This window comes from Enoplosus armatus, chromosome 1 (assembly GCF_043641665.1).
Source record: "Enoplosus armatus isolate fEnoArm2 chromosome 1, fEnoArm2.hap1, whole genome shotgun sequence".
NCBI lineage: Eukaryota > Metazoa > Chordata > Actinopteri > Centrarchiformes > Enoplosidae > Enoplosus > Enoplosus armatus.
This window is the reverse complement of record NC_092180.1, coordinates 13,831,801-13,847,601: the sequence shown is the minus strand read 5'-3', so window position 1 is coordinate 13,847,601 and position 15,801 is coordinate 13,831,801. Positions and strand designations below refer to the sequence as shown.

At 40.7% G+C, this 15,801-nt stretch overlaps 2 protein-coding genes across 7 annotated transcripts in view; both read left to right on the top strand.

Moving 5' to 3' along the window:
* dennd5a (DENN/MADD domain containing 5A) overlaps positions 1-5,127 on the top strand; it is a 32,048-nt gene extending 26,921 nt beyond the window's left edge. For all 6 annotated transcript variants that reach the window (XM_070923843.1, XM_070923766.1, XM_070923688.1 and 3 more), the window contains 8 exons: positions 294-415; positions 506-651; positions 1,516-1,634; positions 1,731-1,912; positions 2,205-2,287; positions 3,214-3,337; positions 3,586-3,754; positions 4,786-5,127. In XM_070923843.1, the coding sequence (XP_070779944.1) occupies positions 294-415; positions 506-651; positions 1,516-1,634; positions 1,731-1,912; positions 2,205-2,287; positions 3,214-3,337; positions 3,586-3,754; positions 4,786-4,969 (1,129 nt within the window). In that variant the 3' untranslated portion in view covers positions 4,970-5,127. The remainder of the gene's footprint in view (positions 1-293; positions 416-505; positions 652-1,515; positions 1,635-1,730; positions 1,913-2,204; positions 2,288-3,213; positions 3,338-3,585; positions 3,755-4,785) is intronic.
* A 3,223-nt stretch (positions 5,128-8,350) lies between these two features.
* sinhcafl (SIN3-HDAC complex associated factor, like) lies at positions 8,351-10,056 on the top strand. The gene is made up of 5 exons (XM_070908335.1): positions 8,351-8,478; positions 8,645-8,744; positions 8,834-8,948; positions 9,610-9,760; positions 9,873-10,056. Exons 1-5 carry the CDS (start codon positions 8,351-8,353, stop codon positions 10,054-10,056), a joined length of 678 nt encoding a protein of 225 aa, XP_070764436.1.
* The last annotated feature ends 5,745 nt before the right edge of the window (positions 10,057-15,801 follow it).

Below are 15,801 nucleotides of genomic sequence, written 5' to 3'. Positions count from 1 at the left end.
GCTACATGAATAATTGACAGCCTTCTTCATAATTGATATGAGTGGTGAACTGGGTCAGGGGGGTTTCTGTCTGCCTTTGTGACCTTACATTGTCATTTGTTCTACTTTATATCAGACAGTACTCACTTTGTCTTCCATTTCCTTAAAGTGTATTTATCTGTCATGCTGCTGACGCTGTTGAGGAATGTTTATCTGTTGGGCAACTTAACTTATTTAAAAAATAACAGAAATCATTTGATTTTGTGGGTCTAAGCATTAATATTACACTTTTCCAAACTTTCCCTTCCTTTTAGAAAACTGTACAAGCGGTACGCATTCCTCCGCTGTGATGATGAGAAGGAGCAGTTCCTCTACCACCTTCTGTCCTTTAATGCTGTGGATTACTTCTGTTTCACCAACGTCTTTACAACCATCAGTGAGTGCCATTTTGATGCCAAACAGCCCAGCAACACTGTCAATAAACAAAGTGATTTTGTTTGACATATCTCTCCTTTCTGCCTCCCAGTGATCCCCTACCATGTGGTGGTCGTTCCCAGTAAGAAGCTGGGTGGCTCCATGTTCACAGCAAACCCTTGGGTGTGTGTTTCTGGTGAGCTGGCAGAGACCGGAGTCCTGCAGGTCCCCAGAAATACTCTGGAGATCACTTTTGAGGTTGGTGTGAATTTCTCAGATAAAGTATAACTCCCCGTTATTACAGCTTGGGTTTTAATTTTGTAATTTTATCATCATCATTAATCATATCTGGTGGTTATGATGTAACAGTGTATTCACCACAGTAACAGCTGCGATCAGAGAACATGGCGATCCAATGAAGTCAAACAATACAAACAAATAATACCCAATAGTGGAGGAAGTACTCAGATCTTTCATTTAAGTAAAAAGTATCAGTACCACAGTGTAGAAATACTCTGTTACAAGTAAATCCTACATTCAAAACTTTAGTAGTAAAAGTACAAACCGCCAACCCGCTCTACCCTGCTCTACCTCCCGTGCAACAATTATTCACGCAATTATTGATGCATTAATGTGTAAGCGTCACTAATGTAGCTGGTGAAGGTGGGGGTAATTTTAACTACATGATATACTGCCGGGTAGCTTAATCCATAAAAATACATCGTAATTTATTAGTTGTTGAGATTAATAATCTGAATCTGCAAAGTAGTCAGTAACTAAAGCTGCTCCAAAATGTAATGAAGTGAAAAGTACAATGTTTGCCTTCAAAATGTAGTGAAGATGAGGTATTAAGTAACATAAAATGGAAATACTGAAGTAAAGTACAAGTACCTCAAAATTGTACAGTACTTCAGTGAATGTAGTTAGTTGTGTTCCACCACTGATAATACGTCATTGCACAGAGAACTGTGTGCATAAGTAGGTCAATAGGTCAAAGTTGATGTTAGACGTTGGTCTGAAAACTGCAAGTTTAATTATCCTTAAACAATATAAGCTCTTGTGGTTTTAATTACATTTTTGATTTGAGAGTTTGACGTCACCATGGTTCTCTCTCTCTCTCAGTGCCAGAACCTGGGCAAGCTGACCACAGTGCAGATGGGTCACGATAACACGGGGCTGTACGCAAAGTGGCTGGTGGAGTGTGTCGTGGTCCGCAATGAGATCACAGGGCACACTTACAAGTAAGCAATGTCCTCTTTTGAGAAAAATGTACCCATTGTAACATCGTCTTCACCGCTTGGTTCTCATAAAATGAACAAAATGTGTTTGCGCTGCAGGTTTCCGTGTGGCCGGTGGTTGGGGAAGGGCGTGGATGACGGCAGCCTGGAGAGGATCCTGGTGGGAGAGCTGATGACCCCCAGCACAGAGAACGATGAAAGGATGTGCCGCACACCTCCGATGCAGCAGTCCCCAGGGATGATGAGGAGGTTTGTTACCATCTCGCCAAACAGCAAACCAAGTAAGTACTCAACTGCTTAACCATCAGTCCTATATAAGAGTGGTGTGTAGACATGTTGTTATATTCTAGTTGAGGGGAAACATTCGTCTCCCTTCTTTGTTTTCTTAGAGGCATGGGGCAGCAGAGTTCCCCACTTATGACTTGTTCTTAATACCTTCACTGGTAAAAATTCAAATGCATGACTGAGGAAACACAACGACAAAGAGATAAAACCTGGATGGGGGATTTTTCCTCCCTGTTTCTGCTCGTATTGTCTTACAGCATCTTTGTTTGCCTTGTTCTTCTCATCCAGAGTTAAACACAGGTCAGATCCAGGAGGGAGTGGGAGAGGCCATCAATGGGATTGTGAAGCACTTCCACAAGCCGGAGAAGGAGGTGAGAGACAGGCAGTCTAGACAGGCCCCAACATGCAGTTCTATTATTCATTGCAAATGAAGAAAAGCAGCTCTCTGCTCTGGTGGTCCCCGAGCCCCTCAGTAACTGAGGGCTGTGTGGTATTATTCAAATTGTTAAAACATATTCTTGGTTTTCAGAAATGGACATTATTATTGATACGTTTTTTTCTGGCCTAGAATGATACTCTGTTCTGGAGGCAATAAAATAAAGCACCAACAATAATTATTACTTATTAAGGCACATGGAGTGATAGTTGCAATTCAAAGGAGATGCCTATTGAAGTTTTTTTTTTTAAGTGTATTGTAGCTTATCTGTCGATTACAGGTTGTAAGAGTCATTGTGATTCATTGTGTAGTCAAAGTACAAATGATTTTTACAGGGAAATCCCCTTCACTCACGCTCCACCTCTTTACAGTGCTGACAGAACAATGTAGGGAGGCTGCTGAGAATAACAACTGTCTCTAAAACTGAGAAGCACTTTGTATTCTGTTGTTGTGTGTGATTGTGTCTATCACCCTGTAAATATAGATGCTGTTATGTTATGTTTTTATGTAATTTACAGTATTTCTATCATGCCGTACACCCGTGATGGCCTGCCTACATGCCTCTCTCTTAAATGCTTTTACTCTCATGCTAATATGATGGCTACCAAACGTTCCTTCCATGATCTCATAAATGAATACATAAAACATTCAGTAAACTTAGTAACTGCTGTATCAGCTATATATTCTGCACAGGGCCCCAAACACCTCTCTTTTTCTGCAAGATACTGGGAAGTAAAGTTGTTATTTTAATGGGATAACTGTATCTAGAAAGTGCTCCATTTAATTGTCATTTGTGAGAAAACGACAGCCTTATAATCAGTTCCAACTACACGCATTTTCTTTTGTTTTTGCTCTCCGCAGAGAGGCAGTCTGACCCTCCTCCTCTGTGGGGAGTATGGCCTCGTCTGGGCTCTGGAGCAAGTTTTCCAGCACGGTTTCAAATCACCCCGACTTTTTAAGAATGTCTTCATCTGGGACTTCTTAGGTAAAGACTTGTCATTACTCCCTTTATTATTTAAGCCCTCAAAGTGATATTGTTTCGACTATCAGACACTCGCAGCCTCTAGACTTGAAATGTAAAAAGTAAAAAACAGCAGCTTTGGTCAGTTTGAATTGAAGTCAGCTACAATTCAAGCCCGGTGTGTCTGTTTAAAACACAAAATATTTGGGGTAAAGTATTCTTTCAGACAATTCAAATTGATGTGACTTTTAAAAATTTTTTTGCTTTAACAGAAAAGTCACAAGTGTACTTTGAAAGTGCGGAGCAGCGGGAGGTGACTCCAGATGAAAACTGGCAAACCAGAGTGCGCCACTTCTGCCGCTTCATGCGCGCCATCAACAACACGTCCAGAAACATTGGCAAGGACGGGAAGTTCCAGATGCTCGTCTGTCTGGGTGCAAGGTAGGCTGGTAGCACTCACTTGCCTCCCAACATAGTTAGACGTATTGAACATCTCAAACATTTCTTGTGTGTGACAAGAAGGTTCAGTCGTGAGAATGGATGCAATGAAACTTTGGGGGACACTGGGGGGCTTTTAGGTAGCGGGTTGGAATGATGAGTATAACCTGCCCCTCAAGCAGAGAATCGCACGTCAGCTACAGATACATGCGTGGTCTCTGCATCTTCGTCATAACCACCAGCTCAAGCTCGAGCCTCCAGGACACAAATCAATCCTTCCTGCTGAAATGTCTTTGGTAAAGACAGTTGAGGATGCACTGCTCCGTATCTTACCTGCCAGGAGTCAAGTGAAAATGATCTCTCCTTTGAGGATTCTTCAAGGATCAGATATTTTATTGGTTTCCTTCAGTTCTTCCTCCCTGTTGAAGAGTGTATGATGTGCCTGTGCATTGAGTGCATTAGAAATGCAGTGATTTTTGTGTTACGTACAACTGTGTTTTTATCCTTTTCTATTTATAGCTTCTCTATACAAAATATTAGTATTGCAACAATTAGGTAATTCATCGAGTATTCAATCAATAGAAACAATAGAAATCAATAGAAACTTTCACTTGTTCCTGCTTCTCTAACCTGAGGATTAGCTGCTTTTCTCTGTTTCATATCATTGTGAATTTGATATCTTTGGGTTTTTGACCACTGGTCAGACAAAACAACTAATTTAAAGAAAATCACCTAGAGCTCTGGGACATTGTGATTTTATAGACGAAACAATTCTTCAAATAATTGAAAAAATTACAGATTAATCTATATGGAAAGAAATTGTTAATTATGTTTCACACAATGAAACACATTTTCATGAAGCCTTTGTAGAGGAAGAGATTTTTAATTACAGTATAATGTGGTTTATCTTTGAATTTACCTTTTACACTGCCACAGTTTAACAATTAAAATTGCACCATGCAGTTATTGCTGATAGTCTATAGTGTTAAACTGTTGTGTTGACTCTACTTGTGTCTGTGTCGTCTTCTTTTCAGGGACCATTTGCTGCATCACTGGATCGCCCTGCTTGCAGACTGTCCAATCACTGCTCAGATGTATGAGGACACTGCACTGATCAAGGACCGCTCATTGGTAAACTCTCTGATCAGAGTACTACAGACTCTGCAGGAGTTCAACATCACCCTGGAGGCTTCGCTCGTCAAAGGTGTTGGTATCTAAACCGAACCAACTCCCCACCAGTTGTACCTGACCCTGAAGATTACTGGGCACCACTAAAAAGAATTAACTGAATCTTTTATATGCAGGAACTGACTTGAACAAAAGACATTTTCTGGCTTATATTAAAGCTACTGTTACATTTGCCATATATTAAGTGCAATGAGCCTTTTAAGATATGTTGTTATTTTTATCCTCAATGATGTTGCCATTAGATGTTAAAAATATGTTTTCTATTATGAACCATGATTTTCACATTATTGACCTACTTGTGCTATAATGTTTTATTGAAAGCTAAATATTTTCATTGTTATCGTGAACTGCTGACAATGGCTATATTTAAGGGAAAGCGAGGATCAAAACTGTTAATATATTTTCAGAGAAAAACAGTATTATTTTGTTAAATCAGTCAAGTTGCTTGCTCTGTTGTCAACTCAGATTCCTATGTCATTATGCAGAGCTTAAAGCAAATGATGTAGAAGTATGCTTTATAAGTATGTGTATGACAGGGGGTTTGTAGTGTGAAAGATGATTCACCTACATAGAAATAAAAAGGCTGTTCCATTTGGGCCTTTCCCTGAGAAATGTACTAGTATGCAGATCTTTTACATGGAATACCCTCAGTAGAGAAAATGATCCTTCTTGCATGATAATAAGACTGTGTGGCTTAAGCCTGCATCTAGTGATGGGCAGTATATTCAGTTGGATAAAGGAAAACACCCCAAGTCCTCCAAGAGATGCTTGACCCAGCTTTCTGTGCGAAGTGGATCACAATGACAGCCTTCGTGTAAATACCTTCAACCAGCCCCTTCCCCTACCATCATCCCAGCCCTTACACTACATCTGCCCTCTTCTCTGAACAATAACAGTGTGATGATCTGTGTAGACTCCTCTTCATAAAGAATGATCTCCTGCTTCCCATGTGTGGATATGCGGATAAAAAGGACATCTCTTTTTCCCTCCTGATTTTGTCATCATGGTTTCTTGCTATGCAATATCCACAAGATAAATTTCAGTCCCCTACAAACTTCATATCGGGGTGTCTTGAGGTATTACCGGGCCCTCTTCCATTACATACATTGAACTTTACTGTGGAGAACAAGAGATTTGATATGTGAAGGACTTCTTTTCTGTGCCAACAACGTCTGGAATGACTGTGTTGTACTTGTCTGTGTACGACCCACACATGAGCATCTTGGGAGATATATATTTTTGTTTTCCAATACTGTTGTACATTTATTGACATAGCTGTGTAATGTAGTGTTTACTAAGTGAGCAACAGTGTACAGTGTAAAAATATATTAAGAATAAAGCATCTGTAATGCGTTAAAGTGGATTTCATTATATTACAGTTAACCACTTATTGATTCACAGATTTATATTATCTGCTGAGTGTGCTTTCTCAGCTGAGAAAATGTAGTTCACTTAAAAAAAATAAGCTCCTTAAATGTGAATATTTATTGGTTTTATTAGTCTTCAATGATAGTAAACTGAATACCTTTGGCTTCTGGACTGTTGGTCAGACAAAACAAGCAATTTGAATATGTGAACTTGGGTTATGGGAAATGGTGATTGTGATTTTTTTTAGGCCAAACGATTTATTAGATAATGATAATAATAAGCAGATTAATCGATCATGAAAATAATTGTAAACTGAAGCCCAAAACAGTCTAATCTAAGTCTAATCTAAACTGTCCAATTTTTGCCCTACTTTGTATTTATTAAAAGCAAAATATCCCCAAATATTTAAAAAGTCCAATCATTGTCACTTTTGTGTCAAATAAATCATAGTTGAAAAGTAATATAGCAGTGATTCGATTGTATAAGCGTTAACAAGCTGTTCATCAATTGATATCTTCTGCTGAATGTGCTTTCTCAGCTGAGAAAATGTCAACAAACTCTTTCGCGCCATGTCGCATAGCTGTTTTTCTTTAAAGCCTTGGCCCAGGTGGTTTATGGGACTTTGAGTTTAAAAAGGAGGCCGCTAACAAGTGTGACGGCACAGAAATCTCCCGCTCGTTCACTACGCCTCCCATCATTCATGTCTTCTTGAGAGTACGCGAGGATAGCAGCGATTGGTTGAATCCAGGTTCAAACCCAACGGCTGCACTCCTTATATGGTCATTGTACGCTCAGCCCTTTCATTCCTTCTTTTTATGCTAATGATATTCTAATGACCAGCTGTATGCATTAGTAGTAAGAGCATGCGCAGTGCGTGAAAAGAATACGGCGAAGATTCAAAGTTTTTGTTCAGTAAGTGCACTCTTATTTCTCTTGTACAGAATTTACATTTGTGAAATTCTACGGATTTGTTACGTGTGAGGAGACTGATCGTTATGTGGTGTAGTCGTAACCTGACGCGTGCGTTTCCAATTGTTGCGAGCTACACGTACAAAGACTAACCGACTCGACAATGGGATAACGTGGAAGTGAACGAGAGCGTGGCGTGGTGGTAGCAGCGTCGGCTAGCTAGCATGCTAACAGCTAACAACAATGAGCCATATTTGGCGCTCTAGCGGGCAAAAGTTTGAATTTAAAGGGAAGGATGGGTTAATCGCATTTTTGTATTAAAATATTGACTACATGCATGAATTGTACCAAGCTGATAATTGTGTGTTTTTTTTAGATACGCGTGTTACACATAATTCAGCGAATAGCCCGGTAGCTTTTTGTTTCTTCACTTCAGAAAGCGCTGCTGCCCGCTTTTTGTTTCGAGTTGTCGCTGCAAACAAATTCACAGCTGAACAATGTCGTACATCAACTGTTTCCATTGTCTTTGTGCTACCAAAGTCGCAAAGTCTCCAGTTTAATGAACAGTGTTCAGCAAAGTAACATTGACGTCAGTTAACGATAGTGAAACGTTATGTTGTGGCTGTAACGTTTCTGTGATTGACCAAACGTAAACTGTGTGTGTTAGAAAGTTTGGGAGCCTGCATCAAATGTAACTTATCTGTTCTTTTTTTATGTTTTGACCATTTACAACACAACCAATATCATCAAGTTACAACGTTGGTGCAATGTCACTGTTGTGTTTTTTTTTTGACGTTTTGGTGTTCGCGCGACTTGGCTTTTAAATTCTAAAGATATTTGGGTGTTGTTGCTTTAGCCAAAGTTAATTGTGCTTTTTCAGTTGTTTGTGCAGTATAGATGGAATTAACTCCTAACTAAAACGGTGAATTTCATGCCCGATGTGTTAAAATTATGCGTTTAAGAATGGCTTGCTTATATCTCCGTGTGCGCGCGCGTTGGGACCGCCCCCTTTTCAATAGTAGAAAGCAAAACTGTCTGCAGACATCCACCGGGTTTATTACGGGGACTGGGACAATTACCGATCTTGTTTTCCGTTTTCAGGTTTTTGCCATAACATTGACCAACAGATAGACTATGTTTGGCTTTCACAAGTCAAAGATCTACCGGAGTAACGACGGCTGTTGCATCTGCAAGACCAAGTCCTCCAGTTCACGCTTCACAGACAGCAGTCGATATGAAGAGACATTCAGGCTCTGTTTTGGGTAAAAGCTCGCATTCATTCATTCGCTTGTATAGTGTTCATCTGTGTATCTTTGCTTCTGTGTATAGATAGATATATAAAGATAATAGAGATGAATGTTTCGTGATGTTAAACTCTAGCAATGGCACTTCTCACGGTGTTTGTGTGCTCCATTAATTTTTTTTAAGGCTGTCAGAAGATCGTGTTGGAGACATTTGCAATGCCTGTGTGCTGCTGGTGAAGAGGTGGAAGAAGCTACCTAATGGCTCCAAGAAGAACTGGAACCATGTAAGTGGTGTCTGATTAGTGGGAATCATAGTTGTCTTATGTTGCAGCTTTAAATTGACTTGATTTTTTTCCCCTCTCTCCTGACTCAGGTGGTGGATGCCAGAGCTGGACCAGGCTTCAAGATGACAAAGCCCAAGAAGATCAAGAACAGTGATGGGAAGAAGAAGAGCAAGCTGAGGAAGCTTCACAAGTTAAAGAGACAAAGTAAGTTGTTTGAAAATATTAATTAGTAACTTGCAAGTGTTGAGAGATTTGTCTTGTATCTAAAAGATTAGATTTAATAGATAATAGATTTGGAACTAGTTGGACAAGGAATATTTGTGTGTAGCATGCTCAAGAAAAAGTCCCTAATATCAAGGTCACACAAATGCAATTTCACTCAGTGTCAGTCTTGGGTTTGCTCTGGTTTTGAGCAAATGACTGTTTAGCAGCATCTTGTGGCTCTTTGGATAAGGGCACGCACTGTGTAACTGTAGTGCCTTGAGGTTCACATTAGGGACAATTCGCAGCTAATTTTCGGTAAATTAACTGGCAACAAACTTGAACTGTTGGTCAGACAAAACAAGCAGTTTGAATATATAACTTGAGCATTTTGCTATGTGCATTTGCACAATTCTATGCCATTTTATGAACCAGACAAGTGTAGGAAAAAAAGTCAGCAGAATAGATAATGAACATAATTGGTGGTTGTTGATCTATTTTCATTCACCTTTCCTAAAATATTAAGACTAAGTGAATTTCCCACCTCATCATTGTCACTTTTGTGCCTAATGATAAATCATGAAAAGTAATTGTTAAAACTATTATCAGCAATTTACCAAATAAATGTGATGAGTGTTTAAGTGTTTCTTTGGTTTCTAAGCAGACTCCGATGCCCACAGCACAACCTCCAGTGTGTCTCCTGCACAGTCCCCCAGCCACAGCAACCAGTCAGACGATGGCTCAGACATTGAGTCCAAACAAAGACGCACGACCCCCTCTATCTTCTCTTTCTTGGACCGTTCGTACTGGAAAAGGCAAGCTACTGCGCTCATTTAACAGCTTTGTGTTTGACAATGTGATGGGACATGTTTTGTGTCTTTATAAATATGATGATTAACTAAGGGGTCATTTTTTTTCCTCTTTTAGGCAAAAGGTGTGCTGTGGGATTGTCTATAAGGGGCGATTTGGCGAGGTCATTATTGATCCTCGACTCTTCAAGCCCTGCTGCAGTTCCAAAAAACAGAAGACACTGGCGTCCACTCAAGTGACCACACACCTTCCAGACACACTTCCTCCACAGCTCCCAGAAGACGTGAAAGAAACCTGGTGATTGCTCTTGTTGAATCCCCCTGTAGGGTTATCCATGGCATCCATCTGGATTTGTCTCCAGTGGCAGACCTCCCCATCTCCACTCCCCCAGTTGTATAGGTTAGACGTTTCTTTTCTATGTAATATTCCTTTATATATCTGTATTTTTTAACTTTTGTATAGAGTTGATTTTCTTTTTTTTTTATAGAAAGCAAAAAGGAAAAAAAATATTATGGGCATTAGTATTATTTATAGGATGAGGAAGAAATTTTTGTTGAGGCTCTGTTTCTGCTTCTGAATTGCTTTTGGTTGTTTTGTATTAAGTGATCAGCGTTTTGTAAATATCTCATCACCTTTTCATACATATCAAGACTGTTCTATTTTTTTCATAATTTGTTAAATTGTATGTGTGCATATGAAAGACACCAGCTATTTCTAATACCAGCTTCTTTGTGTGTGTGTGTTGGAGTGGCTCTTCAACATGTTGCTGAAATGTTTTGTCTTTTCTGTTTGCTCCAGATGTGCAAATGTGAGTCTGTAGGATCTTTTAGTACACAAATGGCTGTTGGTTACACCAAGGATCATTAATACAACTGTTCTTTAGGAATTTAATGAGCTTTTAATGTGTATAGATACAAATTATATTTTTTTTTTTCACAGCTTAAGCATGCCACAAGTTTGAAACACTCCATGCATGCAGTACATTCCTCTGCCTTTTGGAATGACAAGTGATTTTTATTTATTTCTTTTGTACAGCCTCCAATGAAATGACAATGCATGTTGTAAAGCAAATGTTTTTAAAATGGACTTTGTAAATACATTGTTTTGGCTCTTGGTACATCCAAACCTTTTAAAATTACAGAATGGCAAACCACTACTTCTGTTTAAAAAAAAAAAAAAAAAAAAAAAAAGGGCTAAAAAGGTTGTGTGTCTGAAAGGTGCTGAAATTTGTACTTTTACGCTAAGCCAGTTGATAACTTTTAGCACATTTTCACGTCTAATTTTCTCAGACACGTGTCTCTACGGCCGTGCAAAGCTGTAGCCTATGCTGTGTTCAGAAATGTCTAAACTGCAGGGAAAACTAGATATTTCATTGCAGCATCAGTGAGCTGTGATATTCCATATGTGTTTGCTAATGGCATAAGACGGTCAGAAGCTGAACATACGGGAAACACATAACCTATGTTTTATGGTTATAAATGCTGTTAGAGAAAATGTGTTTGTGATTGCTGTGATTTATCTTCAGAAGCAATTGTCAAAGTTCAAACTATGCAGACATTTTGAATGTGAGAAGTGCTCTGGGGCTGTATCACTTTTGCTATTATAGTGCAAAGTGATGGATACTTATTCAACCAAATTGGCTTGTAAAAAGCATCCATTATTTCAGCAATAATTTTCCATTTTCCCAATCACAACTCATAATTGTCTCAAGGTATTTCTTCTATGTTTTGTGTTAAAATAATGCTCACATTACACAGTTTTAGCCATGGCGCATACTGTCTCTCAAATTAATACAGCAGTGACAACGGTTACTTTTTCTTTTTTTTTGCATTGTTGTGACCAATCTCAAACTGAATTGATAGCCAATGCTCTGTAATGTTGCTTAATATATAAACTTTTCTGCGGCAGGGTAGTTAAATGCTGAACATGTTTTATGATTCTTATTAAAAGGAGAAATGATGCTCCCTTTTAAGCTGGGAAATAAGCTTGTTTTTGTCCTTAGGGAGTTGCCATATTGTTTTTGCGAGGTACATTTTTGGGATGTGAGATGTGCCTTAATGAATTACCTGACCTTTTCATTATGATTATCATGTAATTTATATTTATTTATTGCAAAACTTTTTTTAACTGAAATTTTGATACTTGGTGTAGAGCCTTTCAAAAAGTCTGTTATTTTGTGCACTTCCTTTGAACATGCAATGTAGATGTTTTTAATACTTTTTTGTATACTGTACCACAAGGTAGATCTGTATTGTAATAAAAAATGAAAGAAACAAACGTGTGCTTGTGGAGCTGTATGCATGCATGCATGCATGCATACAGCTCCTCTCCCCTCCCCCCTCTGGGTAGGTCAGACCACAACCTAGTGCACCTCAACCCCTGTTATGTGCCTCTAGTCAAGAGCCAGCCTGCAACCACGAGGACAGTGAGGAGATGGTCAGAGGAGGCTTATGAGACACTTCAGGGATGTTTTGAGGTGACTGACTGGCAGGCGCTCTGTGAGCCGCATGGAGAGGACATTGATGGGCTCACAGAGTGCATCACAGACTACATCAACTTCTGTGTGGACTCCACTGTACCAGCAAGGACTGTCCATTGTTATTCTAACAACAAGCCATGGGTGACAAAGGACATCAAGGCCATACTGAACAAAAAGAAGAGGGCCTTCAGAGCTGGCAACAGAGACGAGGTGAGAACGATCCAGGGGGAACTGAAGGTAAAGATCAGGGAGGCCAAGGAGAAGTACAGGAGGAAGCTGGAGTGGAAACTCCAGCAGAACAACACCAGAGAGGTCTGGAGTGGAATGAGGACCATCACGGGTTACAGGCCGAGCAACAACAGAGGAGCTGAAGGCAGTGTGGACCGGGCCAACGAACTTAATCTGTTTTTCAACAGATTTGACTCTGTGGGCCCTGCTCAACCCCCCCATGACTCTTCTGCTGTCTGCCTCCAACCTTCACCTATTCCACTCCCCCCTCCCCCTCCTGCTCCTCACAGCCCCCCACCCCCCTGTGAGAGCTTTCCTCACACCTCGTCCCCCAGTCCCCAGACTGACGGCACTCTTCAACCTGACGACACCACCCCTCCCCCACCGGTCACCTCTACAGTGTGCTTCACTGCCGACCATGTTAGAAGACAGCTGAGGAGACTCCACTCCAGCAAGGCTGCAGGCCCCGATGGTGTCAGCCCCAGGGTGCTTAAAGCCTGTGCCCCCCAGCTATGTGGAGTACTTCACCACGTCTTCAACATGAGCCTGAGTCTTCAGAGGGTCCCCGTGCTGTGGAAGACATCCTGCCTCGTTCCTGTTCCAAAGACGCCGCGACCCAGTGGCTCCAAGGACTACAGACCCGTGGCACTGACCTCCCACATCATGAAGACCCTGGAGAGACTCGTCCTAGAGCAGCTCCGGCCCTTGGTCAAGACACACTTGGACCCCCTTCAGTTCGCCTATCAGCCCCGACTTGGAGTGGAGGATGCCATCATCTACCTGCTCAACCGCGTCTACGCCCACCTGGACAAGCCGGCGAGCACTGTGAGAGTCATGTTCTTTGACTTCTCCAGTGCGTTCAACACCATCCGTCCGGCTCTACTGGGTGAGAAGCTGACGGAGATGCAGGTGGATGCCCCCCTTGTGTCCTGGATTGTCAACTACCTGACTGGCAGACCACAGTATGTGCGCTTACAACACTGTGTGTCAGACAGAGTGGTCAGCAACACCGGGGCCCCGCAGGGAACTGTCCTCTCTCCCTTCCTCTTCACCGTCTACACCACGGACTTCAGCTACTGCACTGAGACCTGCCATCTTCAGAAGTTTTCTGACGACTCAGCAATAGTTGGATGTATCAGTAAGGGTGATGAAGAGGAGTACAGGGCTGCTGTGGACAACTTTGTCACATGGTGCGAGCAGAACCATCTACAGCTCAACGTGACAAAGACAAAGGAACTGACTGTGGATCTGAGGAGGACCAAGGCGCCGATGACCCCTGTTTCCATCCAGGGGGCCAGTGTGGACATTGTAGAGGATTACAAGTATCTGGGAGTTCACATAGACAATAAACTGGACTGGGTAAAGAACACTAATGCCCTCTACAGGAAGGGCCAGAGCCGTCTCTACTTTCTGAGGCGGCTGAGGTCCTTCAACATCTGCCGGACTATGCTGAGGATGTTTTATGAGTCTGTGGTGGCCAGTGCTATCCTCTATGCTGTTGCATGCTGGGGCAGCAGGCTGAGGGTGGCGGACTCCAACAGACTAAACAAACTGATCCGCAAGGCCAGTGACGTTGTGGGGGTGCAGCTGGACTCTCTGACGGTGGTGTCAGAGAGGAGGATGCTGTCTAAGCTGCGGGGCATCTTGAACAATGTTTCACATCCTCTCCATGACGTACTGGTCGGACACAAGAGCACCTTCAGTGGGAGACTCATTGCTCCCAAATGCACAACTGAGCGACACAGGAAATCATTCCTGCCTGTGGCCATCAGACTGTTTAACTCCTCTCTCTGAATGTCAGACACTCAGGAAGAGACTGGAATCCGTATCTGTATCTACCTCACCTGTTCATACACCACCTCACTATTTATGCAAAATGTTTAAGTGCAATACATATATAGTCACACACTTTAGTGCAACACATACATACATATACATTGTTATTGTATATATTTTTACCTCATTTCACTTAAATACTGTAAATGTGTATATTTTGTATTTTCATTTCATTTTTCATTTCACCTCATTTCACTTAAATACTGTAAATGTGTATATTTTGTATTTTGTATTTCTTATTTTTATATTTTGTACAAACTTTTAGTTCTAAATTATGCTACTTTCTACTCTTGAATGGGAGCACCGGTACTGTACAATTTCCCCCCGGGGATCAATAAAGTATTTCTGATTCTGATTCTGATTATCTGCACCAGTAGGTGGTGCACAAGAGCTACTTAGAAGACTGCATTTAATCAACGAGGTTATGCTCCTTGTACACGACTGTGGAGGAGTTTGCTTTGGTTATTTGATTTGTTTGCGTGTCACTATTGAATTGGTTTATAGGTGTACCAAATTATGTGACCCGAATTGGAACTCCGTTTTTATCATCGTTTTTCACATACTGCGTTGCTTGTCAGCTGTTACCAAAATTTCCCCCACCCCCCCAAAACCTCCATAGTGTTGAAATAGGGTTACACATGTTGACAGTTGGAACCGAAATCATTCAAAATATGTGACACTCACAATTCACAAATCTGTAAACAAATGAAAAAGAATCTAAAAAATGGAGGCACACGTTTTGGTAAAAGCTATCAAAAACAGTATGTGACAAATTAACTGATAAAAAAACGTCACAGAATCTGATTATTAATAAAAGCCACTGAGGACAGAACTGAGCTCTGACCTGATAAAAGACTAAAAGATTTACTGTGAAAGTGGACTCCATTAGCGTTTTTTTTTTTTTTACCAATTGTACTAGGTTGAGTTTTTAGCTTTCACAATTTAACTTAGTTATAGCTTTGAAGGAAAAATACTGATTTATTTGAAACGGTAAGAAAACACGACTTATAAAAGAGAGCAAGGTGGCGTTCTTCCTCTGTGTTTAACGTTAGTTTCCATTTTTTTTGTATTTAGTGCAAGGTTTTTCAATTTTACACCGTAGTGTGTTTGGCTAACAAAATAAACAAAGTGTAAGGTCTCCGAGTTTCCATCGGCTGAGATGTAACGTTAAATTACAACCGATAAACGTGTGTTGCCTAGCAACCTGTTGTTTGGCTAACGGTACTCTTCCAGAACTAAGCTAGTTAGCTAGTTGGTAGCTAAGTTAGCTAACCAACCGTCATTGAAGAAAATTACATATTTTGTGGTTGTATTATGTATTGTTTTGTTTTTTTTATCACAAAAGTTTAACGTGGTCGACTTTTAAACAGACGCCAATGGCCATGTTTACAGAATTGAGACTTTGAAAGAACTCGTTACGCCAGGTTTACTAAAAGATTTCCGGTCCTAGCTTTCACAATAAAAGCCTCTTCATCGAACTGACGTTATAACGTTTTACGCTTT

Coding starts and splice junctions, on each gene's coding strand:
- sinhcafl (XM_070908335.1), top strand. CDS start 8,351: ATGTTTGGCTTTCACAAGTCAAAGATCTACCGGAGTAACGACGGCTGT. Junction 8,479..8,644: donor ACATTCAGGCTCTGTTTTGG/GTAAAAGCTCGC, acceptor ATTTTTTTTAAG/GCTGTCAGAAGATCGTGTTG. Junction 9,761..9,872: donor GACCGTTCGTACTGGAAAAG/GCAAGCTACTGC, acceptor TTCCTCTTTTAG/GCAAAAGGTGTGCTGTGGGA.